At 58.6% G+C, this 27,689-nt stretch overlaps 4 protein-coding genes across 7 annotated transcripts; 3 read left to right on the top strand and 1 right to left on the bottom strand.

The window, feature by feature from the left end:
* Window positions 1-6,781: 6,781 nt before the first annotated feature.
* S100a3 (S100 calcium binding protein A3) lies at window positions 6,782-16,084 on the top strand. 2 transcript variants are annotated; one of them, XM_021249399.2, is made up of 3 exons: window positions 6,782-6,912; window positions 14,881-15,026; window positions 15,582-16,084. In XM_021249399.2, exons 1-3 carry the CDS (start codon window positions 6,900-6,902, stop codon window positions 15,744-15,746), a joined length of 324 nt encoding a protein of 107 aa, XP_021105058.1. In that variant the 5' UTR covers window positions 6,782-6,899; the 3' UTR covers window positions 15,747-16,084. The 2 variants fall into 2 exon arrangements, with proteins under 2 accessions (XP_021105058.1, XP_021105057.1); XM_021249398.2 differs by lacking the exon at window positions 6,782-6,912 and adding an exon at window positions 14,006-14,096.
* Window positions 16,085-17,288: 1,204 nt separating this feature from the next.
* Window positions 17,289-19,437, top strand: S100a4 (S100 calcium binding protein A4). Of its 2 annotated transcripts, XM_004871442.4 has the most exons (3): window positions 17,289-17,395; window positions 18,195-18,348; window positions 19,137-19,437. In XM_004871442.4, the coding sequence occupies exons 1-3, from the start codon at window positions 17,304-17,306 to the stop codon at window positions 19,299-19,301; spliced, it is 411 nt and encodes a 136-aa protein (XP_004871499.1). In that variant the 5' UTR covers window positions 17,289-17,303; the 3' UTR covers window positions 19,302-19,437. The 2 variants fall into 2 exon arrangements, with proteins under 2 accessions (XP_004871499.1, XP_087059672.1); XM_087203546.1 differs by lacking the exon at window positions 17,289-17,395 and having other exon boundaries at window positions 18,201-18,348.
* A 1,895-nt stretch (window positions 19,438-21,332) lies between these two features.
* On the top strand, window positions 21,333-26,027 carry S100a5 (S100 calcium binding protein A5). 2 transcript variants are annotated; one of them, XM_004871443.3, is made up of 4 exons: window positions 21,333-21,527; window positions 22,689-22,838; window positions 24,015-24,598; window positions 25,800-26,027. In XM_004871443.3, the coding sequence occupies exons 1-3, from the start codon at window positions 21,333-21,335 to the stop codon at window positions 24,156-24,158; spliced, it is 489 nt and encodes a 162-aa protein (XP_004871500.3). In that variant the 3' UTR covers window positions 24,159-24,598; window positions 25,800-26,027. The 2 variants fall into 2 exon arrangements, with proteins under 2 accessions (XP_004871500.3, XP_087059671.1); XM_087203545.1 differs by having other exon boundaries at window positions 22,689-23,063.
* Window positions 22,977-25,861, bottom strand: LOC110347017 (uncharacterized). The gene is made up of 3 exons (XM_087203443.1): window positions 25,775-25,861; window positions 24,716-25,437; window positions 22,977-24,406 (listed from the first exon to the last, which is right to left on the bottom strand). Exons 1-3 carry the CDS (start codon window positions 25,859-25,861, stop codon window positions 24,370-24,372), a joined length of 846 nt encoding a protein of 281 aa, XP_087059569.1. The 3' UTR covers window positions 22,977-24,369.
* Window positions 26,028-27,689: the final 1,662 nt, after the last annotated feature.

Raw genomic sequence — 27,689 nt, 5'->3', positions numbered from 1 at the left:
GGCTGAGTCAGGCAGTGCCGGGCACACCTGGCATTTGCTCCGCTCTGTACTGCCCCAGGGGCCGAGTAGGCGGGCTGACCTTGGCAGTGTCTCATACCTGACGCCTGCTTCCCTCTGGCCCGGGCTTCCTGGGCTTTTCAAACAGCTTTCTGGTGTCTGGCTTCTATGTAGGGCAACCTGGGCTTCTCAGCGGGGGTGTGCAGGAAACCTCTGCTGCGAGGCTCCCCGGAGATGAATCAGCCCTGCCTCCTCCTTGAGGACGGCGGAGAAGGGGCGGGTGAGGGAGGGAGAGCCAGGACCAGCCTGTGATGGCACATGACAGCCACCAGAGGGCAGCAGCCAGGCAGGCAAACCTTCCGGCACTTGTACAGTAGCTGGGTGAGGGTTGGACAGAACGTGAAGTGAGCACCCCGCTTCTCAGGCAGGGCATGGGCATAGTCCTTGCCTTCGATGTCCCCACTGCCTGCTGTGTCCTGGCTTCTCTGCCTCGTGGAGAACTGAAGAACTAGCACAGGAAGTGACAACAGGCCTGTCCTCCCTTGGGGATGCAGTGGCTCCAGGCTGCACAGCAGTCAGCCTCAGGGACATGGCCATCGAATGGACGCAGTTCTGGTCTCTGTCCCTGAGGTGAGACCGTGGCTGTGGACAGGCCCCCGATGCTGGCTCTACACAGCCCCATCACCTCGTGCCTTTCCCGCTGGCGCCTTCTCTGCTCTTTGTCCTCCCTCCCCACTTCCCTTTCATAGTCCCTTGGCCACTCTTTCTCTCCAGTTTTCCATGACTGCTTCTTTGTTCCTTTTTGTTTGCCTCCTGTCTGTGCCCTGTCTGCTGGGGAGTTTGCTCAGCCCCTTCCTGGGGTCCCGGGGGTGGCATGCTTCCTGCGTCCCTCCTCAGGGACTGGTAGCTGTTTTCCACCTAGTGTCTCAATTCCACTCCTGGGAACTGAGGAGCTATTCTTTGCTAGCGTAATCAGTGATGTGATTTCGGGCAGTGAGAAGGTCTCCCCCTCCCTGGCTCCTAAACAGTATCCGAGTGGCCCCCTGCTGCCATTCAGCAGCTATCAACACTGTGGGCGTCTGGTGTGGGCGAGACCCTTTGCTCTCGCAGAATGAATAAGGCCCAGCACCAGGGCACACGAGTGACACTCTGAAGAGGGTTGCCCTGAGCACACGGGGACCGGGCGCTTTGTGTGGGACAGATCAGGCAGAAAGGCGGTCTGGTTGGGGTGTGGGAAGGCTCCACCGAGTGGCTGGCATTTAACTGGCCTTTAAGGGGTTGCTGGGACCCCCACTTTCTCTCCATCCCTGTCTGGTCCTGGAGCCTGAAACTAGGATCTTTGCACAGAACTCCATCCTCAGACCTTTTCTTTTATTTGCTTGAGACAGGGTCTTGCTAAGTTGCTGAATTGCCCAGGCTGGGCTCAAACTTGTGACCCTCCCTACTCAGCCTCCCAGAGTGTGGGTCTACGGGTGTGGGGCATGAGCCATCGTGCCAGCAGGAGAGGTGCTGTGGCTGGGCACGGTCGCCTTCTGAGCAGAGGGAGCAGCGTAAGCCAGGTGCCTGCCAGGCGGGTTTGTGCGTGTCCCTGGGTGTGTTGCAGGCGCAGAGAACCAGGCAGGCAGGGGATGTCAGGGAGGGTGGAAAGCAGTGGGGCAGAGTCTGGGGGACGCGCAGTTGAGAGGGAAGATCACTGGGGGCAGCAACACACTGCCCCGCCTCGGTCCTTACCCGCTTCTACTGAGTTGTGCCCGAAGAAGCTTTTGACGGAAGGGAAATAGCGCGAGGCGGTCGGTCAGGGGCCTGGTGGAGGAGGGGCCTGTGAGCCCCTTCCGGGGGCGAGAGGAGCACGAGCCCGAGACCCGAGACCCGAGACCCGAGACCCACTCCGTGTCCGCGGCCCTGGCTGGCTCGCCCGCCCCGGCCTGCCCTCGGCCTGCCCTGGCTGGTGTGGCCCTCCCATCTCCTGGCTGGCGGGGAGGGGCCTCAGCCTGGTGCTCCTGGACTCGGTTTCCAGCGGCCGCCGCCCTGGCCCTGGGGAGTGGGGTGTGCCGCTGACTCACTGCCTGGGCATCCGGGCCTGGAACCTCGGGTGAGTCACCTCGGGTGGGGAAGCTGCGTGACAGATGGAGGGGAGGGCAGCTCCTCCAGGCAGGGCGGGCCGGCTGGGGCTGGGACCGGCTGGACAGGGGCCTGGGAGGGGCAGGTGAAGCTTCTCCCCTGGGAGCCTCTGCGCTGGCTGGGGTGCGTGTGCTGTTTGCCCTCCCCTGGTGTGGGGAGGGCATTGGGGGCGGGAGGCAGCTGGACGGCTTCGGCCCCTGCCTCAGGCCTGGCCTCCAGCCCCTCACTTTCAGCTCTGGAGGAGGGTGTCCTCCCTGCCCACCCGGGTTTCGGGGAAGAAGCTGAGATTTCCTGCTGTCCCTGAAAGCCCTCTGGGCTCCCTTGCGCTCCACGCCGAGTCGAGTCGGAGTCCGTCGCCCCAGCTGTGGCTGCACGCAGCAATCCCCATTTCTCCCTGCAAGGAACTGCTAACGTCCCCAGTCGCCTGTTACCTCATGAGAGGTATTCCAGTAGGGCACTAAGTGGCTGTGTCTCCCGCCCTCTGACATTAGCCCTTCTGTCCTCTCTTGATGGTCCCCAGCTTCCTAAAGATGGCCCCAGATTGCTACACACATCTGCACATGCGCACGCACAGGAGCACAGGGCTGGGCATTCCCCCCGCTCTTTGTCCCTGCAGTCTCTGACACAGGCGTGAGCTGCTGCCCACAGGCATGTCATGAGACTGAGGCCTGGCCCCAGAATAGGGCTGCTTCCCCTCCCCAGCCCGTCTCCTTGCGGCTGCTGTGGCCTGGGTGCCTCTGGGGCCACCCTGGGCTGGGCCCAGGGCTCTCTCCTCCAGCTGGTGGCTGAGTTGCAGCCTGGAAGGAGGAAGGTGAGAGAGTAGGCGGGTGGCAGGGGCCAGGCTAGGCAAGATCAGGTTAGGGCAGGTCCAGCTGGTGCAGATGCAGATGTGGCGGCCAGTGGGCTGGCTTATGAATCCCCACCCCAGCTGCCTAGGCCCAGGCTCCCTCCTGGGCCTCTGCCACCTGGTTTGGTGAGTGCCTCCGTCTAGGTCATGGTCTCATCTCTGTCCCTGCCTTGAGCCTGGTCTGCACACTTCTCTCTCTGGCTTCTTTGGTTCGAGCAGCCCCCAGCCTCTCTGGGCCTCTCCCGTTGGGGGAACCCTCTGTGAAGTGTCAGATAGAGGGATGATTCTCCAGGTTCCTCTTCGAGTCTCAGTTGGGGCTTACTCTGAGGCTGTCTTTTGGGTTAGTCCTGGGGTGTCTCAGTGAGGGCCTCGCTGGGTGTCCAGGCCTGTATCCTAGGAGGTGATGGATACCTAAGGGCTGCTTTAACAAGGCTCCTGAGTTTGTTTGCCTTTTGCTTTTGCTTCATGCAAAGTCCTGGTCTCTAGCAGGGCTAAGGACAAGAGGCAGGGCCTTCAAGAACCTGGCACCACTTGGGTCTGGCCTTGAGTAGCGGCCTAACTCTGCCCAGGGCTGCTCCCCATGTTTTCCTGCCGTGGGTAGAATGCAACGGGCAGGGTGTGGCTGGTGGGCTGCTCCATGACTTTCCCTGCCTCTGGCCTCACTGGGGCCTGCCCAACCTTTGCAGGCTGACCCCCGGCATTCTCAGGGCCAGGGCCATGGAAAAGACGACCTCTAGGTTGTCCTGGCGTCCCCAGGTTCCACCCTGGTCCCTAGGCCCTGGGTGTTTAACTTCTTTCATGTGGTTTTTTTTAAAACAGGCCCTCACCCTGTAGTTCAGACTGGCCTTGAACTCACTAGGTAGCCCAGATTGGCCTCAAACTCGTGATGATTCTCCTGCCTCAGCCTCCTGAGTGCTGAGATTACAGCTGTGCACCACCCTGCCCACTCTGTCTTTTTTTTGTTTAAAATTTTTCAATTAGCAGGGTGTGGTGGTGCACACCCATAATCCCAGCAATCTGGAGGCTGAGGCTGGAGGATTGCTGCAAATTTGAGGCCTGCCTGAACTTCATAGTGAGAGCCTGTTTTAAAAAACCAAAATATGGGGCCGGGGATTTAGCACAGTGGCTCCATGCCTGCCTCACAAATGTATGGTCCAGGGTTCCATCCCTGGTACCAAAACAAAACAAAAAAAACCCCCACCAAAATATGGTTTTTTCCTAATCATTTTGGTTGGTATTAAAAAAAAGCCTGCCCTTTCTGAATCCATCCTGCTGATGATGGGAGAAACAAGCCTCAGTTTCCTCATCAGCAGGACAGGGCCATGACACCGTGCTGGGCTCCAGTGGGGATCAGGGATAACGCGTGCCCTCCCCAGGCCGCTGCAGAGCCTCACCAGTCTGCCTGGGTGAGGGTCTGGTGTGCAGGTGGGCAGGGCCAGCGTGGGGTGAGCCCGTTTCTCTCATCTTCAGAAGTAGATGAGGAGGGCCAAAGAACCGGATGGGCAACCGCAATGGGAACAGTGACCAGCAGGTGGACTCAGGAGCGCGCCTTGGCTCTGGCCCTCGTCACCAGTGTCCAGGGACGTCTTCCAGGGCTGCCCAGGCCACCCCACACAGCTCCACTTCCTGCTGCGGGTCTCTTGAGCCCAGGAAGACTCTCTTTGAATTTTATACTCAAACTTGTCTTTCATTCGTTGTAATGGAGTGATGGCTCCGTGATCCCCGCAATCCAGCCTCCCGGACCCCACCCCGATCTGCACCCTGATTCTTCTTCTTGAAGCCTCCCCAAGACCACAGCTGCCTCAGGTCCCAGTTGTTGAGATTCCAGGCACAGATAAAAGGTTGGAAATTAAGATGGGTTTGCTACATTTTATTTAGCCAAATAAAGATGCTTTAATAAAAGGCAAACATCATCTACCATCATTATCATCTCATAAAAAAGGAACATTTTAATTCCAACAAAGAAGGAAGGGTATAATCTCAGAACGGACAAAGCTTCATATTCAATACTGTGAACAATGAGTGGTATTAGGACTTGCTCCAGAGACGCCAACTCCAGAGTCTGACCAACCCCACAAAGCCTCATTTCCGCTTCTTGTCAGTTAGAGGCCATGGGCAGTGTACTAGTTTTTAGAAAAGCTGTATTTATTTTTATGTCTGCTTCCAGATTGGCTAGCTCTACTTTGAGTTCATGCTTCCCCTGTTGATTTCTGCTAAAGGCTCCTGGGAGCCAGCTCATGACACATTATCTCTTTCTGCTCTTTTCCTAGAACTGTACCCTATGTTGCTTTATATTCTGCAGCCTAAGATACGTCAGGTGACAATTTACCAGATGCTTTGTCATGTCATCACAAAGGCCACCAACTTCTAGCCTACAAGGCTAGATCCCCCTATTTTTCTTTCTTACCTTCATCTAATTTCACATTTTAGGCTCTTCCTCTTGGTGGATCCCACTTCTTGTTACCAAATTCTCTACAAGTTAGGAATGTATTCAGGTGTCCGTTATGGGTCAGCCTGACTAGCAGCAGCTTCAGTGAGTTGGCACTGAAATCCTGACGCAGTATGAAGCGAAGGCAAGCAGCTCAGGTGTGGGTCAGTGGCTCAGAGGGGGTGGCTTAAAACATAAATTTGTTATCTCTCTTCTTTTGTGGGCAGACTGGGCTTAGCTGATGTCTCTCACGTGGGGTATCTCATGCAGCTGCAGGTGGATGGTGGGTCTGGAGTCATTTGGAAGTTCAAGTGAACACCCAATGACACTCACTCATTATGCCAGCAGCTGACAGTGGCTGTTAGCCAGGAGCTCAGCTGGAACCGGAAGCTGCTGGCAGAGCAGGGCAGCTGGATTCTGAGGGGACCTTTCCCAAGAGGCCCCCATGGAAGCTGCAGAGCTTCTTAAGATTTATTTCAGGGAAGGTCCTGAGCTTAATGCCTGGTACCAAAAAAAAAAAAAAAAAAGAAAGAAAGAAAAAAGATGTATTTCAGAAATCCCAGACATCGTTTCTGCTGAATCCCCCTGATAGACAAGTCCTCAAGGCTGCTCAGAGACTAGGGGAGGAGAATTAGATGTCCCCTCACAGGAAGAACAGAATGCCTGACATCGGTGGTGACCGTCCATGGAGACTATACAAGGAGTGATAGAACATATGGTGAATGTTTAAATTTAAAAAGTGCACTACTACGGTATAAGACACATTGTCATTAATCCCCCTCAAAATTCTACCCCTGCTTTGAACACACTTCTCCCATCTTTCCTGTCACTTTCTGAAGCAGTTCTGAAGTCCTCTTTCTTGAATGTTGTGATGGCTTATGTATAGATGTCTCCCCAAAACCTCATGCAGTCATAGGTGGGGCTTTTTTCAGAGGTGGCTGAATTTAATAGAGTGTGACGCTGGGATTGATTCATGGTGCAGTGCTAGGCTCAAGGGCACAGGATTAAGGTCATGAGTGCTATCCACCCTGAGTAGCCTGGATAAGATATAAGGGATAGAAAGAGCTGTGGTCGTCCTTTGCTTGTTTTTGGTACTGGGGATCAAATTCAGGTCCTTGAGCTTGCGAGGCAGGTGGCAGAACCACTGAGCTACATCCCTGGCATCCTTTGCTTGCTTTTGCTTTGCTACCTTCTGCCCAGTATGAACTGTTTCTCCCCTGTGATTGCCTCTGCCTGCCTTGGAGCCAGCTGACTGTGGACTGAAACCTCTACAAACCTTGAGCTAAGTAAACCTTTCCTCCCTTAACTTGTGAGTGTTGGGTATTTTGTCTCAGCAGTGAGAAAAGTGACCAAGACAAGTGTCTTTACAAGGTGTGATGAAAAACACAGTGAATTTTGCTGCCAAGCGCCATCCAGTGGAAAGGAAGATTTGTGAAACATGGTGTGTCCTCATCTACCTTGTTTACTGGACCTGGCACCACGTGACTTCTCTTTCCTAAAGCCAAAATGATCGTGAAAGGTAAATATTTTGAATCAATTCAGGACATAAAGGCAGCCATGCCAATGCAACTGACACTCACGAAAGAGGATTTCCAGAACTGCTTCTGAAAGTGGCCAGAAAAATGGGATAAGTGTGTTGAAGTAAGCAGGAGTATTTTGAGGGGGATTCATGGCACTATGTGTTTAACTGGGAATAAGGTAAAAACTTAAACATTCACTGTATTTTTTGATCACACTGCATATACCATAGTCTATTTCCTTTTGCATTTTTTTTGAGACAGGGTCTTTCTGCGTAGCCCAGGCTGGCCTCGAACTCGCAGCAATCCTCCTGCCTCAGCCTCCCAAGTGCTGGAATTACAGGTGTGTGCCTCCATGCCTGGCTCTGTAGTCTATTTTCTGGCAATAATTCACATCCCTCCCATGTTTTTGGTTTTGTTTTTGGTACTGGGGATGGAACTCAGGACCTTGCGCTTTCGAGGCAGGCGGCGGCACCACTGCGCTAGATCCCTGGCCCTTACCTCCCTCCCGTGTGCCGAAGAGACTCACCTCCTTCCCAAGATCCAGAGTCTTGGCTCAACAAGGCGCTGACTTGGAGTCTAAGATCTTGTTACATAAGCTTAGTCCAGGTATAACTGAGCTTCCCCGAGTGCGGTCAGCCAGTGCCATCCCTCACAGTGGTTCGTTGTGACCCAAAGCCCCAGGAAGAAAATGTTCAGTGTTAGAAAGTGAGACCGAGACAGACACCTGGGCTGGGATGCAGCTCAGGGGCACCGCGCCTGCCTGGCAAGTGCAAGGTCCCGAGTTCGATCCCCAGTACCACAAAACAGACAGACAGACAGACAGACAGACACCTGCAGTAAGCTCTCAGTTGGAAAGGGTGGCCAAGGTGCTGACTGGCCCATAGCAGTTCTGAAATGGAGCCAGATACATGTCCTTGACCAGGCCTGGTTCTGCTCTCTGCGAGCGGGATCTTCATGGCTTTGGCTTCATGTTTGGAAGTAACTCATGTTTTTCTTTAAGAAATGTCTTATTTATAGCTAAGTACCTCCCTCAGGCTATTTCCTTTTTTGTCTTAAGTATGTAACAGGGCTACTCATGGCTGTAACCAAGTGTTTTTAACTGGGCTTGTTGACACCTTGAAGGGAAACAAAGAGTTTTAATAATAAATAAAGAGGATGGACAGCAGGCAAGCAGGAAGAGCACTTTTCTGAATTGTTTGGTCATTTTTCTTGCTTTCCTGGAAACCCTTATGCTTGGAACCACTAACAGAGCATCTCCGAGGGGATCCTCAGAGGGGAAGCAGCCGGTGTGGCGGGGCTGGGACATTGGCCTGTCCGCTCAGCCCTGGCTTCACTGCACGTGTGGGCCGGGCAGGCCCTCAGGACAGCTGCTTTTGTTCCATGGCGGCGAAGCGGGAGAAGCCCACCTTCCCAGGAGCTTGTCGGGAAGGAGCCGGCAGATTCAGGTCAGGGTCCATAACTGCCTGTAGCAGCTCTCAGTGCCCTCCTGCACTGTCATTTTGGCCCCCTGGTAACCCAAGAGGAACTGTCATCAGGGCCCTTTGCAGAGCAGCCCGGGGCCAGGCGCTCTGCTAGGCCCCTCGAGGGGTGTGCTGTGGTCTCCAAGAGTCACAGAGAACAGAGGCTGAGAGAGGTTCGCTAAGGCCCAGCGCCCTGACTTGCCTATCCGTAGGAAAAGTCCTCACGCTCTGGGGATGCTGGTGGCAGTTTGTTCCCCTTCCACGTCTTGCAGTCATCACACAGCCTCGGGCCTTGCTGAGGTGCAGGGGACCTGGCTGAACGAGAGTCCAGGTGCCCGTGGTCCCCTAACCCCTGTCAGTGGGATGCAGCCCACTCACTGGCTGGACCGGGCAGTGGGATTTATTTGGTGCCTGAGGCTCACAGTGGGTCCCGGCTTCTCAGTGGTGGGTTCTAGGGTCATTCTGGCCGGTGGGTTCTGGCCTTGGCTAGCTGCCGCTGCACTTGCCCACAGTAGAGAGCTCCAAAAGGGGCGAATCTTTCTCTCAGTGTTTGACAACTGCCAGCCTTTTCCACCCAGTCCCAACAGTTCTTCCTCTTCTTTGTGCTGAGGCGGCAGGGGGAGGGTCCGGAAGCGGCACTGTTTGGGGTCGTCGGTCGGTTCCTTTCCGTTCCCCCAGAGTTGCTGCTGGGACCAGAGCCTCAAGAATCTCATCTGCTGCTGTCACAGGGAAGTGACTCCCAACCTGCTGGGCGTGTGGGGTCTGAGTCTCAGGCCACCAAAGAATGGAATGGAATCGAGGACAAAGGAGGCAAAGACAAAGAGCAGGAAAGGTTTATCAAGAGAGGCAGGAGAGGTCCCGAACGGGGCCACTGAGCAATTTGTCTAGGGCTTTTGTTGCAGTAAAATCACATCACAGGCTCCTTGGGTCAAACTGCAGCCCATCTATAGGGTTGCAAGTGCAGTCACTTAGCTCATACGGATTCAGTAGGAAGACGAGGCAGGCAGCAAGCGTGCAGGGCCAGAGAAGGGGCCAGGCATTTCTGGCGGGAGGCGGTGGGGGTCAGAGTGCTTGGTCGTCTGTCCGCGTGTCTGTTACCCTGTTACTGCATGTTTGTAGCATTGCTTAAGCTCCCTGCTTGGACTGTTGCTCATCTCTGGGAGGCTGTAGGCCTCGCTGTTGCCTCCATCCTGCGACCTGGCTTCTGTCAGCTCAGCCCTGGACCACGGGCTGGCTCGTCTCACCTCGGCTTTGCCTCTGCCTTGGGCCTGGCCCTGTTCTAGCTGTCTCCTCCTCTTAGCTAGCTGTGCTCCCACTAGGTCTTACTGTCACTTTGGCCTTGCTCCTTTGGGTCGACCCCTGGCAGTCCATTAACGCTCCAAGAAAGGGAGGCCGAGGGCAAAGGCGGGTTTGTTACTAAACCCAAGTTATCACTTGAAAAGGGGTAGGATGAGTTGAGGTCAAGTAGCTGAGGAAAGGAAAAAGATTTATCGGATGCCAGGAAGAGAGGAAATGGTGGGCCAGTACCCTGAAAAACAAACAACAACAAACAACACAACCTCCCCATCTTAACTCTTAACGCAGTCTGGGTTTCAAACTCCTTCTTATTCCTGGAAAGCCAGGCTCAGGCTAGGAAGGACTGATGACTGCAGACCTGCAGATGCCTCTCCTGTGGTCTAGAACCGGTCGCTGGGAAGCCTGGTTGTTGGTCTGCACATAGTCACAAGGTCATCATGCTCCTACAAACCCTGCAAATACCTTAGCTGCTCTTACCTTTATGTTTTCAACCATGCAGAAGGAGGAGAGAGACTGGGGAAATCTAGGACAAAGTCTGGGACAAACATCCTTAAGTGACTAACACTTCTACATGCAGAGTTGGGCAGGCATCTGCCCTAATGGTCCAGGTAGCACAGGATACAGATACTGGATGGAAGCAGGGATGGGAAGCTTCCTCACCCCATTGGAGCCAACCAGGGACACCTTCTCGAGTTCGAGTGAAGAGTCCATGCTTTCACCAAAAGCAGCCTTCAAGTTCCTGAAAAGTGAGCTAGGCGACCGCTGTCATAAGCCGCGGGTCAGAGCTAAGCTAGTGGGAGACTATGCATCAGCTGCACATCCTCCAAAACGAGTGGTTTTTAAGATCAAGTAAAAGCAAGTGAAGGTAGAGGGTTAGTTAGGCCCCCACCCTGTTACAGGTTCTGAGACGAGGCAGTGCCTAACTATGAGCTCTGCTCCCTGCTGTCGGTCACTGGACCTCTTCACTGACTCACTGTCCTCGTCCATGCAGTCAATGGACACAACCGTGTTGACTTTACAGTTGGAAGGTGGTAGGGCTGAGTTCAGCTGGCCCTCCTGGGTCTTGGTTCAGACCCTCATCATACTTCCCGCCCCAGTTTTGTAGTGAAGGCCCTACAAAACTGTAGGCTGGCTCCAGCCCCAGCTGAAGTAACCAAACACCCTCTGCACACTTCCCCTACACCGGGCTCAGAAGATGAGAAAGGAGGCCAGTCATTTGGCTAAGTACCTTGGCCCCATGGGGCTGTGGGATTGGGGCAGCTCCCCCTGTCCCTGGGGCCCAGGCACCTTGTGCACAAAGGTATGGAATGTCCAGGTGCACAGGACATCTCAACTTCTTTTGCCCTGAGGTGCAGGACCAGACATTGGCCTTTAGCGTGGCCCTTGATGGTGGTGATGGGCAGAGGCGGAGGCAGGAGAGAGAGAAGGTCAGTGCTGTAAGAAGTCCCGCCAGACCGGAGAACATCTGCTCTCAGCCTTGTACCCCGCTGCTGTCTCTCCCAGGAGAGACTGCCCTGCCTCCAGACCTGGTGCATTTCTGAGCGGTCAGCTCCACCTCAGCAGGGCAGGAGCTTGGGAAGGTGAGAGGCCAGGGGTGCTGGACTCAGCTCAGTTGCGGGGCCCTAAGGGAGGAGAATGTCTGTCTAGGCCTCTGGGGTGGTTCTTGTGCTATGCACTCAGAGCCACTGCAGAAAAGGGGGTTCAGGGTAGATGCTGGAGAACTTCTAGCAGGGCAGGATGATGTCAGTCACTCTAAGGAGAGTTTGGGGCAGCAAGGGAAGAGCAGTTGAATCTCTGTCCCCCACCTGCTTGGAGGCAGAAGGCTGAGCAAGACGACCTGGTGAGGAGGAGGAGGAGGCCCATCCGGGCCCTTCCGTGGATGTCTGCAGGGCACTCAGATGCCGCTGCCCGACATGTCCACGGGAGCAGCCAGTGATAGGAAGCACTCGACCGATTCCGAGGGGAGGAGTTTTCCAAACCCATTTTGGCGGCAAGGGGATCAGGCGCTAATAAAATAAATGGCGTCAGGTACCAAGGTCAGGTGGGGATTCAGTGAGGGTCCGGTTGGGTCTTCTTCCATGCCCATCTTCCAGCTGCGAAGATGGTGCCCAGCTCCGTTTCCCCAGCTGCCCCTCCACCTCGGAGTCCTGGGTGCCCCTGGCCTCTGCAGTCTTCGTCTGGTCTCGTCAGTAGACTGAGGGGCTGCATCCTGGGAGTGTGGCTGTGCCCAGCGACATTAGACGGTGGGCAAGGACATGGGCTCTGCAGCCGAGCTGCTGGGCTCCTCCTGGCATGTGTCCGAGGTGGCTCCTCACCAGGATCATCTTCTTTCCTTCCTCCTCCCTCCCTCCCTTCCTCCCTTTCTTTTTTGCAGTGCTAGCGATCCCGCTCAGGTCTTCACACAAGCTAGGCAAATGCCCTGCCGCTGAGCTATGCTCCCAGCCCTACCCAAATCCCTCTTTTTCTCTTGGCTTTGCTTGGTTTCTCTTCAGAGTACTTACATCACTAGCCTGTTAGACAGTCCTTTGCTACTGTCTTTGCCACTCCAGGAGATTGCCGCCTCCCTGGAACAGGCGCTGTGCCAGTTCTGTTTATGGGCCCCCTCTCAGTGCCTACACAGACGCCTCTAAACAGTTATATGAACAACCAGTGGCTCCTGATGCTGCCATTTACTGGTTTTGTGACCTTGGGCAAATGACTGCCTCTTGGTGAACATTTATCAAGCCCTTACTATGTGCTGGGCACCATTTATTCCACGAGATTTGTGTGTTAACTCATCTAAGCCCCACAGCAACGCTCTGAGGTGGTTATATTAATACTCTCCATCACTGACAGACGAGGTAATGAAGCGAGTGACTGATCCAGGACAGAATTAATTGCTGGTCCACTCCAGTCCTGGTTTCTACTGTGCCCTGTATTCTGATCCCTGTAGCTCCTGACCCCTAAAACAGGGTCAATCACAGCTCCCCCTTCTCCGTGCCTCACTGCTCACTCCTCTCACCATAGGCGGGGTCTCCAGGAGGAGATGGCCCAGGCGGGGAGAGCTCATGGCTTTGCAGGCTCTCTGGGCGCGGCCACTGGATTTGGGCTTCTTCACAGGCTGAAGGGCTCCAGCCCAAGCCTGCTTTCTCTTGAGCCTGTCGCCCAAGTTCATCCATGTCACTTGGGTGGAGAGGCAAGAAAACTCAAGTCCAGCCTGCTGGAAGCACCCCTAGGAGATCTCCCACACTGACTCCCCCCGGGGACACAGGCGGTTCGGAGCCAAGGGAGTCTGTGGCTGGGGGCAGAGCTACGCAGACTCCGTTCCTCATCTGCAGTGAGGGTTCCGGCCAGGTGCCCGGGGGATTCCCACATATGAACTCTGAGCTGGACCCTAAGTGAGGGCCACTTAGAGAGCAGAAATGTGGCGGCGGGCGGGGGTGATGTGAGCCAGGCTGGAAGGTGCGGGCAGGAGGCCCCTGTCCTGGGTTCGGCTCCCAGTCTCCCAGTCCTGGGCGGGAGTCCGGGGGAGTAATGACTGCTGTGTGAAGCCCAGTCTGGCCCTTTGATGTGCGTGTGGGTGGGCGGGCGGTGCACCTGTGAAGGGGCTTCGGAGGAGGAGAGCAGGCACGGGAGGCCCTGGGGGCAGCCTCAGCGCTGACCTACTTGGACGCTCCTAATTGACCCTTTCATTCCTTGGGAGGCTACAAATAGGGAGGCCCGACTTGGGTTCCCACAGCAGAGGACAGAGCGGTGGTGAGTGCTGGCCGAGTGGGCTCTGCTGGCTGTCAGGGCCGCTTAGGGAGCTGCCCGCATGCAGCCTGCTCCAGACCTGGGGGCTGAGCACGGGGCAGGGAAATGCGCACAGCGGGTGACAGGGCGAGGGGAGTCACAGGACGGTGCACGTGGGGCCCCACACAGTGATGGCGGGGACTTCGGGCTTCGGGTGTGCAGAGGGTCAGAGTCTGAGCTCTGCTCCCGTGATGCCCTTAGTTGGCACCCCGCCCTGCCCCGTTCCTCCTTGCTCCACTGCAGGGACAGGCCGGGCTGAGGTGGTCATGGTTCCCACCAGCCCCCAGGCCCCGAGCTTGGACGCAGCAGCCAGGGTGGTGCCCGGGGGCTGGCAGGAGCCAGGAAGGGCACGCTGCATGGCTCGGAGGCTCCTGACTCTGGTGAGCATGCTCCTTCCTCTCCTGGGAGCATGGGCTCCTCGCTCCACCCCTGGCTGCCGTGGACCCTCGCAGGGCTCTGCCCCTGCCCCTTGTGCTACTTCCCTGCAGCCACACCATGCTGGCCACCCCTGCCAGAGCAGGAGTCAGAGCCCGGTGCAGGCTGCCCCACTCCATCCCCTGGGGAACCCAGAGTGACTCACTGAGCTCACATGGAAGCAACTCTTGCTTTCCTGGCTGCCCAGGATTTTCCCAGGCTGGAGGCACCAGCCCAGCAGGGTGGGGAAGGGGCCCATGGAATTAAGGGAGGAAGTAATTCCGGGAAAGGCTCCTCCCCACCAGAACTGGGCCTTCTGGACTGCACCCTATCTCAAGACCCTGAGGGCCAGGAGGGTGGACTCAGCAGGGGGCAGGGGGCCTCGGCCTGGCTCAGCCTGTGAGGGGGCTTCGCCCCGATTTCTGAGAAGGCACCTGAGACCCAGAGAGGGAAATGGCTCGCCCAGTGTTGCAGAGCTAGCAAGAGGCAGAGGATCCCAGCTTTTCCTGTGGCTGCAGCACCTTGAGTGCAGGGCAGGGGCCAGAGAGGTGGGGGTCTCCTCCCAGGGCTGCCCTGCTAAGACTCAGCTCTGGCAAAGACCCCTGCAAGTTCTCACCGGAGGCCCTCTGGGGTCCCGAAGGGGAGGGGACTTCTAGGGCCAGGGGCGGCCTCTCCCTCTCGAGGTGATGTGGGGCACAGGGCGGTTCCTGGGGGTTGTGGGGTGAGCAAAGGTGGGAGAGAGTCAGAACCATCGGGGAGCCCCGCTGCGGGGTGAGGGTGTCGGGCCGGGTGCTCTCTCTAAGGAGTTGGCACCGCTGTTGGGGAAGCGAGCCCTTGTCCCCGACCTCAGCAGCAGACTGCGGGAGAGGAGAGGGGTCGGGAGGGCTGGCGCGGTGGGGCCGCGGCTCAGAGGAGGCGCGCGGGGGGGGGGTGGGGGGTGGGGGAGCAGCCCTTGGGAAACCCGAGGGCAGAGCAGAGAGCGGGCGGCCTGGCTTCTGCTGAGGTCACAGACCTGTTCCGTGGCAGTGAGGATGGCTCAGCCGCTGGAGCAGGCCCTGGCGGCGATCGTGCTCACCTTCCAGGATTACGCCGGCGCCTCTGGAGAGAAGCCCAAGCTCTGCCGGGCGGAGCTCAAGGAGCTGCTCCGGAAGGAGCTGCCCACCTGGACCCCGGTGAGTTCCCTGCACCCGCCCTCCCCGCCCAGGGGAGGCGCCGGGTGGACTGCAGTGACCTGGGCAGCGTGAGCAGAGGCAGCCGAGGGCAGAGACCACACCGTGGCGAGGGGATACTAGGAAGGGACCAAGTGGACTTCCGCTTCGGATTTTCTTTTTTGTTCATATTTTTGTTTTTTGAGACAGGGTCTCATTATGTAATCCAGGCTGGGCTAGAACTCATGATTCTCCTGCCTCAGCCTCCCCAGTGCTGGGATTACAGGCGCGCAGCACCATGCCTGGTTTTCCATTTTCTGCCTGTAAAATGGGATGGCAATCACTTGTTGGCCTCGCAGAGGTTGGGGAAGTTAAGGCAGCCGGGTGAAGAATGCAGGGCTCAGTAGCTCAGAGCAGGGGCTCAGTCAGTGCCCGAGAGCGAGCGCCCTTGGGAATCAGACTGAAATCGCGCTGTTGGCTGTGCAGGCTGAGGCTGACCCCCGGGGGGCTGGGCTGGGCCGTGCACACTTGCTCTAACCCTTGGCCTGCCTCTCCTCCCTCTGCACCCCTTTCTCACAGACGGAGTTTCGGGAGTGTGACTACGACAAGCTCATGAGTGCCCTGGACACCAACAAGGACAACGAGGTGGACTTCGAAGAGTACGTGCACTCACTCGCCCGCCTCTGTCTCTTCTGCCACGAGTACTTCAGGGAGTGCCCCCCAGAGCCTCCCTGCTCTCAGTAGCCTGCGCTCTGCTCTGGAGGCCAGTGCTGGCCTGAAAGGCGGGGTCTGGTCCATCTCTGCCCTGAGGGGTCCGGGGCTCATCTCCCTCACCCTCCCTCCCTTCGCTCCTGTACCCCTTTTGGTCTGGACCCCATTTGCCCTCCTGTGCCAACTCTTTAACCATGAGACCTTCCTGGATGCCCAGCCAGTGAGGGGCAGGCAGCTCCCACCTGCACTTCCTCTCTCTGTGGGTGGGGAGGTGGAGTTTTGTCATGAAGGCCCTGGAGGCCCAGCAGCGAGTGTGTAAATGAAACCATGGTGGAAAGGCCGGTGTAACTCCTAATAAAGACATGGCATCAGCGTGGCTCCCTTAAGGTTCTTCTGGGCAGACATGCTGGGTCTTGGGATGGAGTCCTCCTTCCTGGCCATTTCCACAGGAAGAAGCAGCCGGAGGGGAGGAGCCAGAGTGCTACATGGGCCCTGAGGGCACTTCCAGAGGTTGAGAAACGTCTTGTCTCAGTGTTCAAATGGGAGGGGTGGGGATGACACAAGGAGACCAGGGGAGGCCAGCAGAGCCCCAGCTCTGTCCCCTCTGTCACTCTTCATCTGTGTGACTTGGAGGGAGAAGTCCCACCTTGGCCTGCCAGGAACAGTTGGCGGGGCCTGGGGACTTCACTCAGTGGCAGCATTCTTGCCTAGCATGCTAAAGGGGTTCAATTCCCAGGACTGGATAAACAAAAACCAAAAAAGAATGGGGGAAGGGCTCTCTGGGGACAGAACTCAGTTCTCATGACCAGATGTTCTGGGCCTGAGGGCGGACCATGGGTGGGGTCGGACAGGGCTGTGGGAGACCAGAGAGGAGCAGTAATTGGGTTCGGGCACTTGAGGATTCTGCTGGAAGCCAGGAAGGGGATGCTCCACACTGGAGGAGGACGGAGTACCTTGGGGCAGACCCCGTCCCTGAGACAGTTGCTCCCAGCCACTCCCTGAGGGCTTTAGGCCCCACTCTGGCCCTCCCTCAGTCTGAGCTCAGGCCCCATCCCGACCCGTTAGCTCTGAGCCTGACTCCCCCACCCTGTCCTGGGTCCTTTATTCCCGAACACCCCGCACCCTGCTCCCACCCCCACTGCACCTTTAGCTCTCCAGGACCTTTCTTCCTGACATTCCTAGGGGGTCCCAAGCCCCTCCTGGCCCCCAGTCTGCAGCCCAGGCCTGTGTGCGTGGAGAGAGCCCTCGGTGAGGGAGAGGGGCTGACGGAGCCATCCCACAGCTCAGGCCTGTGCCCTCCTCTCCCGCTCTGGGGCAGCTGCATTTCGGGGCAACTTCCTGCCATCACCCACCCCCCGCCTGGTGGGACTGCTCCACTCCCCACCACAGATTGCCCTTTCTGCCAGCTGCTTAAAACTCAGGCTGCGGACTCTGAGTGGTGCCACTCCATCGAGGTCCCGGTGACAGCGCATTTGCCCTTTGCTGTCTGCTAGGGGGTAGGAGGCTCCCAGGCTGGGCTGGTGAGGGGGGCTCGGGCTGTGGAACTCAGCCTACAGCAGGAGGGCAGTGTCAGCTCTTCTCCAGCCCCTCATGGGCAGGGCCTCCCTGGGTATAAATAGGTCAGACTGCTGGGCTCTCCCCAAACCCAAACCGCTCTGCTCAGCACTTCCTCTCTCGGTCTGGTAAGCCGTGCAAGGGCAGTCAGAGCGGGAGTCGGTGGAGCAGAAGGGGCGGCTGTAGGGCCAGGTGTGCCTTAGAGCTCCAGATGTGAGACTAGCGTGGCGGCTCTGGGGAGAGTGTGTGTGAGAAAGTAAGAAACACAAAAGTGTGCAGGTGGCTGGACTTGAGCTCTCCCAGGGCTCCCGAGATGGTGGGTTTGTGTGAGCTGCTGTCAGTGTGTGTGGTGTGTATGACCCAGCGTAGGCCTGCTGGCTTGTGTCTGCTGGCTGTACAAGCTCGTGTGTGCACCCTTGGGTATGGGCAAAAGCCCTGTGGGCCCTTGATGGGTGGAGCCTGTGAGCCTCCGCCTATGCCCGCTGCTCAGCCTGAGCCTGGCCTCCCCTGTCCTTCACACTTTGCCACCACGCCCTGCCTCCCTCCATGGGGCAGTGAGCACTAGATGGCTGTTTTTTTCCCCTGCAGGGCTGTGGGCAGGCCTCCGCCAGCCTTGCCTGCACTGGGAGGGGGGATGGGTCGGGGCAGGGTGGGGCACTGTGCTTGTGGTTGAACTATGGGAGTGGTTGGATTTAGTGAGGGTGGAAAATGCTGCTGTTGAGGAGAGGCCTGAGGGAGGCCCAGGAACTGGCTGCTGGGATCTCCAGGACCTGCAAATGTTTGTTGCCTGTAGCCTGCATTTCCCACTGTGCATCTCTCCTGCCAGAAGCTGGCCCCGCTTTTCTGGCTCCCCTGGGTGGGACCTCAAGGATGGGTGTGGAGCAGGTCACTGAACTCATGGCTGGGGATGGGTGCCTGCCACCCCAGGTCAGAGGCTGCCATGGCTCTTCCCCTGGAGAACGCCTTGGACGTGATGGTGTCCACCTTCCACAAGTACTCAGGCAGAGAAGGCGACAAGTTCAAGCTGAACAAGTTGGAGCTGAAGGAGCTGCTGACTCGTGAGCTGCCCAGCTTCTTGGGCGTGAGTGGGTTCTGCCGGGGAAGGGCCCTTGGGTGTAGCCACGGGTAAGCGGGTGGGCCCGGGAGGCGCCTGCTTTTGTGCAGAGCATGGCTGCAGTTGGAGCGCTCACCGAGGTGGGGAGATGGGTTTGAGAGCCAGCTCTGGCTCCTTGGGGTGGAAACTCAGGGAGCACCCACCTCTTGTGTTCCACCATAGAGGGCTGGTGAATGGCCACAGGCCAGTGCTCTGTGAGGTGCTTTGCACAACCTAATGGAAGGGAACAGCAAAGCCCAGAGAGCTGAATGACTTCCCGAGGTAATCAGTGTACAAAACTGGGTAAGGCCCAGTGGTAGAGTACTTGTCTGGCATGCATGATATCCCGGATCCAGTCCCTACACCACAAAACAAACTGATCCAGATCAGGACTGTGACTTTCACCATCGGCCCTGCCAAGGGCGGCCTTTGGGTTTCTGTGTCTGAAGACGCAATTATGAGGACATCCACACACCTACAGACCCCCATGCAGCTTGCAGTCGTTAATACAGTGCTTTCGTGATCATCACGTGGTTGGGTAATTGCAACCAACGTGGGTAAGACGTGGTCCCGTCCACTCCCAGTGCCTCCAGGTACTTGGACTTCTTCCCCCAGGGAGCAGCTGTCTCCACCTTGCTTAGTCTTGAGGCTTGGAATCCCAAAGCCCTTAGCCGTCCTGAGCTGCAGTCTAGAGGTGGAACCTGGCCTAGTCTCAGATCCAGGTCCCCGGCCCTTCTTGGCTTCTGCGTTCTACCGGCAGCTTCTTCTGCCTCCAGAAAAGGACGGATGAGGCTGCATTCCAGAAGCTGATGAGCAACTTGGACAGCAACCGGGACAACGAGGTGGACTTCCAGGAGTACTGCGTCTTCCTGTCCTGCATCGCCATGATGTGCAACGAGTTCTTTGAGGGCTGCCCCGATAAGCAGCCCCGGAAGAAGTGAAGGCTCCTCGGAGGCCTTGGGTTGGGAGTGGGGTCTGCGGCTGGGGTCCTCGGAGGCGCAGTGAGCACAGTGCTCACTCGGGCTTTTGGATGTGTGCATGACGCTGAGCAAATTCAATAAAGAGTTTTGGGAACTACGAGGCCCGTGGGTGCGCGGACCCTGGAGGCGTGGCTGGAGCTGAGGGGTCTGTCGTGGGGTGACGGCGGGCGCCCAGGAATTGAGCTGCAGACGGGGGGAGAGGAGAGCAGTGAAGACCGAGACGGGTGTGAGCGTACTGAGGGTGTGTGTGACACTGGACTCGGGCAGCCTCGGCTGTGCGACGTTGTCCCGCTGCCTCCCTCTCCCACCCCTCTCTGGCAGGGCCCCAAACTGAGGCTGGAAGGGGGTTGAAGGTCACATCTGCTTTGGGTTGGGTCTGCAGGGAAGACAGGAGGGCTAAGTCCGAGGAGGGAGGAGTTGTAGGCCAGAGCGGTGGGCAGGAGGCTGTCGCTCAGTCCTGACATTCGTGGTCCAGGCCCTGGCCTGCTTCCCCTTCCGGCTTGCTGCTGCACTCCACAGGAAGAGTAACCCTGCCTGCCCAAGCCATGTAGAGGGATCTTTCGCTGCGGCCTGAGGGAGTTCTCTCTGTCCTCGGGACCCCAGGATGAGATCTGTTAGGAGGAACTGAGGTCTTCAGAGGAGGTCAAGAGTCTCAGAAGGGATGAGTGAGGGACCACGGCTGGTGGGCATGAGGGGAGGATGAGCACGAACTCCAGACACAGGCTCTGTGAAGTGAACTAGAAATCCTCCCTCCGGAAAATGGAGGCCCCAGGGTGACAAGCCACAGTCGCCCCCACGAAGTGTGGCTTTGCTTCCACTTAGAACAGATTAAGGCTGTGGCTCCAGGGTTCAAGGCCATGCCTGGAAGATCCGGGGACGTGTAAGGAAGGGGTGCATGGATGCCCAGCCGGGAGCTGGAGGCGCAGTTCCTTGGCCTCTCAAGGCTCCCTTCTCATCACCCTGGGCTTTTCTCTCCAGCATCAGAGGAGCAGGGTAGGTGACTCAGACGTTCCCCTGGAGTCTGACGCAGGAAAGGCCTGCTGTTTCCACCCACTCCTGAGGGCCGCCTGGCTCCCACGGGACTGCCCTCCCTCAGGCTCTTCCTGCATCACTCACGACTGGAAACTCCTGCTGCCTAGCAACAAGTCCCTGCTGCCTTGTTAGTCCTGTAGCTGGGGGCAGAGCGGACGATCCAAGCCAGGTGGGAGAGCAGCAGGGGTGGGTGCTAAGTCCCTAGCCTAGTCCTCATACTTGGTGTTCTTGGTGGTGGAACAGCGTCTGGGATACAGGTGACACTCCCCGACTCTGACTTTCCTCATCGTGTGCACCCCAAGCCTGCTGCCTCCCACCCTACCGCTACCCCATCACCAGACCCTAACCTTTCCCTGGACCCTTCCCCAGCGGCTGATTCTCAGTCCTCCGTGTCAAGAGTCTCAGACAGTTCTTTCTTATGGAGGTTTGCAAGAATGATGGTGCTCACCTGTAATTTCAGCTCTTGGAAGGCTGAGGCAGGAGGTTCCCTGTGAGTTCGAGCCCAGCTTGAGCTACAAAGTGAGTTCAAGGGGAGTCTGAACTATCTCAAAAACCAAAACCAAAACCAAACCAAAAAAGAAACCATTCATTTAAAGCCCTGTCAAAATGTTTGGCTTCAGGGGCCAGGGATTTAGCTCAGCGGTTCCACTGCCTGCCTTGCAAGCGCAAGGTCCCGAGTTCAATCCCCAATACCCCCCCAAAAACAAAAACAAAACAAGTTTGTCTTCATAGTGGCTAATGACCTTGACTGTGTCCTTGGCAGGAAGCGCACCCCCACCGCCTGACGGAGAACTCCTCTGCGGCTGGAGTGGGTGAGTGGCCTAGGATGTGGGAGGCACCTTAGGTTTGGCCCCGCACGCCGCCCTCTTCTGCCTATTGCTCCATTGAGTAGTGAGTTCTGATCTTTCTTGTGTACCACGGTGAGCTCAGTGTGTTCCCTGCCCTTGTTTGTTAGCAAGGATGGTGAAAGGGGCAGGGGTTTCTCCCCTGCCCGACTCAGGAGGCTCTGCTGGGCGTCCTCATGTCCCTGACCCCTTCTCATTGGCCCTGTCTCTCCCTGGTCTCTCGGGCCCTGGGAGCAAGGGAATAAAGTCAGAGAGCAGCGGGCAGGAGGCCACTGCTGCTGCTTGGCTGCTCTGGGTTTGCCCCTCCTTGGTGAGTCCTCCCTTCTGATCTCCGTTTGTCTCGCTGGGCCCCGAAGGGTGAGGAGGCCACAGGGTGACAAGCCACAGTCACCCCCACAAAGAAGGCCCAGGCTGTGAGTAGGGGCGTGCTCAGGAAAGAGGGCAGAGTTCGGAACTGAGTTCGCAAGAATTTCCTGCTAAGTGGCGGTGGGGGACCAGAAGCAACCAGGATGCTCCTGCAGATACCCAGAGGCTCTTGCTTTGGGCTGTGGCCCTGGCTGAGTCTCCTCGAGTGGGAGAAGCTGAGGATTTTGGGTGGTGGGAGATGAATGATGGTCCAGGTGGAGAGCGGGGTGGGCTTTGGGCTGCAAGTGGGAGCCAGCACCTTCTTCCTCCTGGCTCAGGACTCCCCTCAGGATCTACCTGCAGCACTTCAGTTCTGTGGATGTTCCTTTTGCCTCCCTAAAGGGATGCGGTTTTCAGGTCTGAGTCACACAACCTCCAGCAGCCTCTTCTCTTGTGGGTGGCTGTGCTGAGAGCCCCAGGCCCTCACTTAAACCAAGGCCCTGGATCCAGGTCTCAGAGGCCCCTGGCTCCTAGCCGGCCTGTGGGTGCTGGTCGTAGGTAGCTCTTGGGCTTGGGACTGACTGGAGGTCACCTGGCAGGTCCTGCTTGCCGCTAAGACCTTATCTCCCACTGCCGGCTCCAGCCCCCTCTGAACCCTAACTCTCTCTTTGCCCTGTCCCCCTCTTTTACAGCAAGGCTCTTCTTGATATCAGGTGGTGGGGGCACTGGGGAAAGAGGAGGACTAAGGTGAAACTGTCCCTGGGGAACCAGTGTCCGAGCTGGATGGGGCAGAGAGAGCCACTGACCTGCACCTGTTCCCTATCTGCCACCAGCTCTTTGGGGAGGCCTTCTGTCCACTCTGCTCCTGGGCCCCTTTGTCAACATCTCCAGAGCAGAGGAGCCTCCTCTGGGGCCTGAGCTCTCACTGCGCTGATTGCTCAGCCTTTGTCCTGGTCTCACTGGAGCCTGTCTGGACCTGGATGGGTCCTCTTGGTGGATTTTGGCCTCACCATGGCTTCCAGTCCTGGTCCTGGGAAGGAGGCTTTGGGAGTGACAGGGGCCACGGTGGCCAGGAGCAGAAGCCCTGGCTTCCTGAGCGCTGTGATGCCCCCTTCACCCCCTGCAGAGCTGCACACTGATGGAGACCCCTCTCGAGAAGGCCCTGACCACGATGGTCACCACTTTTCACAAATACTCAGGGAGAGAGGGTAGCAAACTGACCCTGAGCCGGAAGGAGCTGAAGGAGCTGATAAAGGAGGAGCTGAGTTTTGGGGAGGTAGGTGGCCTTTCCCTTACCCTACACAAGCCCGAGCCGCCCTTCGGGGACACACACCCTTCCCCAGTTCTCTGACCCAGGGGCAGGCTGGTGGAAGGCTCTGTCCAGCCGCATAGGGAAGAGGCTGGACATCTCGGGTCATCAGAGCTCTAGACCGCTGTTCTGGGGGATGAGCCAGATCTCACTGAGGAGCAAGGTGGAGTCTGGGGATGGAGAACAGCCTGGGTGAGGCTCCAGAAGCAGGGGAAGGAGTCTTGATGGCCGGGTCGGGTGTCACAGTGGTGACAGGACCTGTGCGGGGGAACTTGGGGGAGGCGAAGGAGTCTGGGGTGTCCGGGTCAAGTTGTGCCTGATTCTCCTCTGTGTGCGGGGCCACAGCCCTCAGACAGGGTCGACAGGTGCACTAAAAGGTTAGTTTGTGAACGGAGGCAGACCGGGTTCACAGCAGATGGAGATGGAGGGAGAGGTCACCCCCAGAGGGCAAGGCCCCTGAGGCAAACGCGACGTGCTCAGGCACACTGGAGAACTTGTCCAGCTCAAGGCTGAGCTGGAATTCCAGGCCAGGCGCGAGCTCCTCTCTCCTTGGTGGTTCAGCCCGGGGGAGGCCCCTCAGGCTCATCTCCAACCCTGAGTGCTTCCCAGGGCAGGGGTGAAGGTCTGACCTCCGGCCTTCCCGCCAGGCCCCTGGAGTTACTGAGGGCAGAGGGAAGGCTGGTTACTGGGGGCCAGGGCCAGGGGAGGCCTGGGGAAGGCAGGACCCAGCTGGGGAGCAGGGTCTCCATGCAGACAGTTTCCACCTTCCCGTGTCCCAGGGTGCTGGAGCCTAGGAAGGCCTGAGCTGAGGCAGTGAAGAGCCCCTTTCTCCCGGCCAGGGCTCCGGCTCTGTGCTCCCGGTGGAGCAGGGTGGCAGGCAGGGGACCAGACAGAGGACCGTGCAGCACCAGGCTGAGCTCAGGGAGCCACGACTGCCTGGCCCCTTCTCAGGCGGCTCCAAGTTGTCGTTCCCCTGGCTGCGGAGGTGCTGGGAAGGGAGAGCAGGCTGGCCTTCCACTGTGCCAGGCGTGAGTCTGTGCCAGGCGTGGCTGGGCTGGGCGGGGAGCGGCTCGCCTCGGGGGCACCCTGGGCCTGCAGGGCCCAGGGTGCTCCTGAGCCCGCTCTCAGCCTGGGTCTTCCCAGAGGATGAAGGAGAGCAGCATTGACGACCTAATGAGGAGCCTGGACAAGAACAGTGACCGGGAGATCGACTTCAAGGAGTACTCGGTGTTCCTGACCACGCTGTGCATGGCCTACAACGACTTCTTCCTGGAGGACAACAAATGACCCGTGCGCTCTGCGCTCCCGCTGGGCCTCACCCCTGCTGCTTGGCCCTGAGACCCCGGCGCAGACCCTCTTCGGCCCCATCCCCTCCTCTCTGATGAAATAAAGGCGGCTGGCGGGTCCTGACTGTCTCCTTTGCCTCCACACAGCCGGGCATCCAAGCAGAGCTCCTCCCTGAGAGCCCCAGGCTCCCACCCCGCGCCATGTCTCGGTCCTACTCGGCTCCTCTGGACCGGAAGCCGCCGGAGGAGCTGCAGAGGCAGAGAAAGTGGAGCGGGAAGTGCTTTGAGGGCGCACAAGCCCGGGGCCTGGGGTGTGCTCCAGGCCAGGGGTGGGTGCAGGTCTGACCTGGGCGCAGCTCGCAGGAGGCCGGGAGGCGACCGGTGCCCCATCCCCAGCCCCGGGCCTCTACTGCCGCCCCTGCCCCCAGGAGACCCGGGCTGGTAAACTTCACTACGGGGTGAACGACTAGCCGTGCCCGCAGGGCAGAGCGCAGGCGGGCCGGGTGGGATCCCAGGGGCAGGGCCGGGGAGCGCAGGTCGGGGGTCCTAGACCCTTACCCACGAGGGCGGACCTGGGCTCGGCTCCGGAGCTCCTCGCACCACCTCTGGGGGCGCCAGCGTCCCTGAAGTCCGAGGCCGTCCGCCGCTGACCCCGCTTGCTCTGAGCCTGGCGGGCAGGGGCTGGGGAAGCAGTGGGTGGCCCAGCTGCCTCCCAGAGCCCTGTGCCTGCCGGGAAGCGCGCAGGGAGCCGGTGGGGGGGAGCCCTCGGCGCCCTCCCTCTGCAGTGCGGCCCGCCCGGTCCTCTCGTCCTGCGCGCCGCTGGGCTCCCGGATCCCCGCCCGGCCCGGAAGCCCCGGCCGCTCGCTGCGCCCGACACCCTTCCCGGCCGCGCTGGGGGCTCCGCGGGCGGCGGGCTTCGGGCCCACTGGGGAGGGGCCGGGCGGGGCGGCTCCTCGGGGTGCCGGAGGTGGGTCCTGGGTGCGCCTCTGCCGGCCGCGCCCGGTCCTGCTCCCCAGCTTCTCCCGGAAGCCCGGAGCACGGCCCTCAGTCCGCCCGAAGCTGCCCGCCCTAGGGGCTCCGTGGAGCCCTGCGACCCCCCCCCCCCCGGCTCGCGTCCCCTGGGCCCCGCTGCCCACCGCAGGGAGGGCCAGGTGGTGAGGACAGAGCGCCTGGGCCGTGTGGGGAGCAAGAGGCCCCGCCGGCAGCTCTGAGCAGCGCCTCCGTCTCCGGCCCGGCCCCCGCCAGCCGTGCGGTCCTCCCCGGACGAGGCCGCCGGACACCTACCTAGCTCGTGTCCCTCTTCCCAAGCACTCGGGCGGGGGCGCCCGGACGAGAGGGAGCTGAAGGAGCTCATCCAGACGGGGCCCCCGGGGCCTTCCCAGCCCTTGTTCATTCTCGGCCTGATGGGTCCATGCTTGGAGAGGCGGGGTGCTCCCAGCCAGGGGTCCAGTCCTTCCCAGCAAGGAGCGGCAGGGCGAGGAGTAAAGCCGAGGTGGAGCCAAGGCGGACGCCCTTCCTTGGTGACAGTGAGCAGAGCCCCTGGTCTGACAGAAAGCGGCTCCCGGGGAGGGACGGAGGGAGGGAGGGGAGAGCCTCGGATGCTGGTCGGCCCTGAGCCTGCTCTTCCCATTCTAACACATAGAAGCTGTGCCACGCTGAGATGGAAGCAGTCCTGCCGGACATGGACCGGAACAGGGACCGCATCGCGGACTTCGGGAGTATTTCACCTTCCTGGGGACTTTGGCTTGGATCTACAGTGAATCCCTCAAGGAGAACAAATAAATTGGGAACGTGGAGGTGCCTTCTGGGGACCTGAGTCAAATCTGGCTGTGGGTAATTGTTCAATAAACTTTGGGTCAGATCTCTTGTGCCCTGGCTTCCCAGTGGTTTCTGATTTCTCCTTGGCTGGTGCTGTAACAGCCAGCAGAAGTCTGCTTCACGGTTGACCTCTGAGAGCCACCCAATGACTCTCCAGGCCTGGGACCCACTGCAGGGAGCTGTTGTCTGCACTAGGAAAGACGCCCCTCTTGGCAAAGGCATCCTAAGGACAGGGCCTCAAGTGCTTTTGAGTGAGAGGATCTGGGCTGGGCCTGGAGAAGGAGCGGGGCCTGGGCTGCGGTGTCCGGCGTCTGGGGTCCCTAGAAGTGTGGCAGACAGGCCTGGCAGGCTGCTGGAAGACAAGTCTGGCTCTGGGAGTGGTGAGAGGGGCGGAGGTGGACAGGCCCTGGGCTGGGGCCCATCCACTTTCTCACCTCAGTGGGGTGGGCAGAGTGGGCCTGCCTGAGATGCCCAGGGCTTGGCCCCAGGAGTTTTCCTGAGGTTGCTGCCCATGTGCCCATCTGGGGAGGGGAGGCACCATGTAGCAGACAGTCCTGAATTCAGGGATGGCAACTGCATGTCAGATGGTGGTGTGAGCAGCACTGCGTCACGAGGGGTCCGCAGTGGGGTCGCAATGGAGGTCCCTGGCCAGGCCACATGCCCAGGGAAGGCTGATCTGGCTTCGGGCCGTCGACCCCAAATACAGCAGCTCAACTTCACCTTGGACACACACACTGTCAGTCGGCAAGCCAAGGCAGGGAAGGCGGTGTGCAGACAAATAGGCTCAGCCCGCCCCTTCCCTCCCTCTGCAGTCAGGAGCTAAGAGACCTCTGCATAGGCCAGCGCTGCCCCCAAGGGAGGTGCACTTGTTCCAGTGGACAGAGGCTTCAGGCTGCAGGGCGGGCTGCTCCGGCAAGGCCATCAGCCCTGGACTCCTAGGGCAGGTGGGAGGGATGGGGAGAGGACGTTGAGGGCACAGTCCACCTGCTCAGTAAACCGGCATAGCCTTAGCTTCTGCTGCTCCACGAGCACAGGGGAGGCAAACAAGAATTCAGATTTGAAGAACAAAACAAAATCCCAAACCAATAGCATAGGGATGGTTTGCATAGGGATATAATTTTCAAGGGTTTCTCTTTTGTGTGGAGGAGGGGAGGGAAGTAGGATTTACAGTGGAATCTGGTGACTGCAGCAGCAAAAGGGTGGCACCAGGTGTGGTCAGCGGCACAGGTTGGTTATTTGCTCCAACAGATTTAAAGTCAGAATTGAAGCCTTGAGCCTGCTGGTGAGCATGGTCCAGGCTCACGGGAGGGGGAGATGTTCAGATGGAGCTGGGCCTTCATTTACCTTGGGTTTCTTTCCTGGTGATGACCCAGGATGCTCACGTTCCTCTTCCTTTGGTTGAGTGCCCCTCTCCTCCCCTGCATAATTGTCATCAATCCCATCATTCAGTTACCCCTACGCCTGGGAAGCAGAAACAGCGGCACCACAGTCTACTTGTAGGAGTGAGGCTGGGCCCCAGATAGGGAGGGGAGTTTAGGACTGAGTCACAGCATTTAGCTGCCTGTTCTCCACCAAGCCTACCTGAAATGTCCAGAATAACCCCACCACCTTTCACAGAGAGTGCAGCAAGGTGCTGTTTGTAGAAGGTGCTGTTGTACCCACTGCTTCCTCACCCCCAGAAGACTTATGCGCAGTGGGCAGTATTAACCCTAGG

This window comes from Heterocephalus glaber, unplaced genomic scaffold (assembly GCF_053883595.1).
Source record: "Heterocephalus glaber isolate CG9 unplaced genomic scaffold, H.glaber_assembly_v1.0 deba00001795, whole genome shotgun sequence".
Classification (NCBI taxonomy): Eukaryota; Metazoa; Chordata; class Mammalia; order Rodentia; family Bathyergidae; genus Heterocephalus; species Heterocephalus glaber.
Note: the sequence above shows the minus strand (reverse complement) of the source record. Positions and strands in the feature narration are given on the sequence as shown.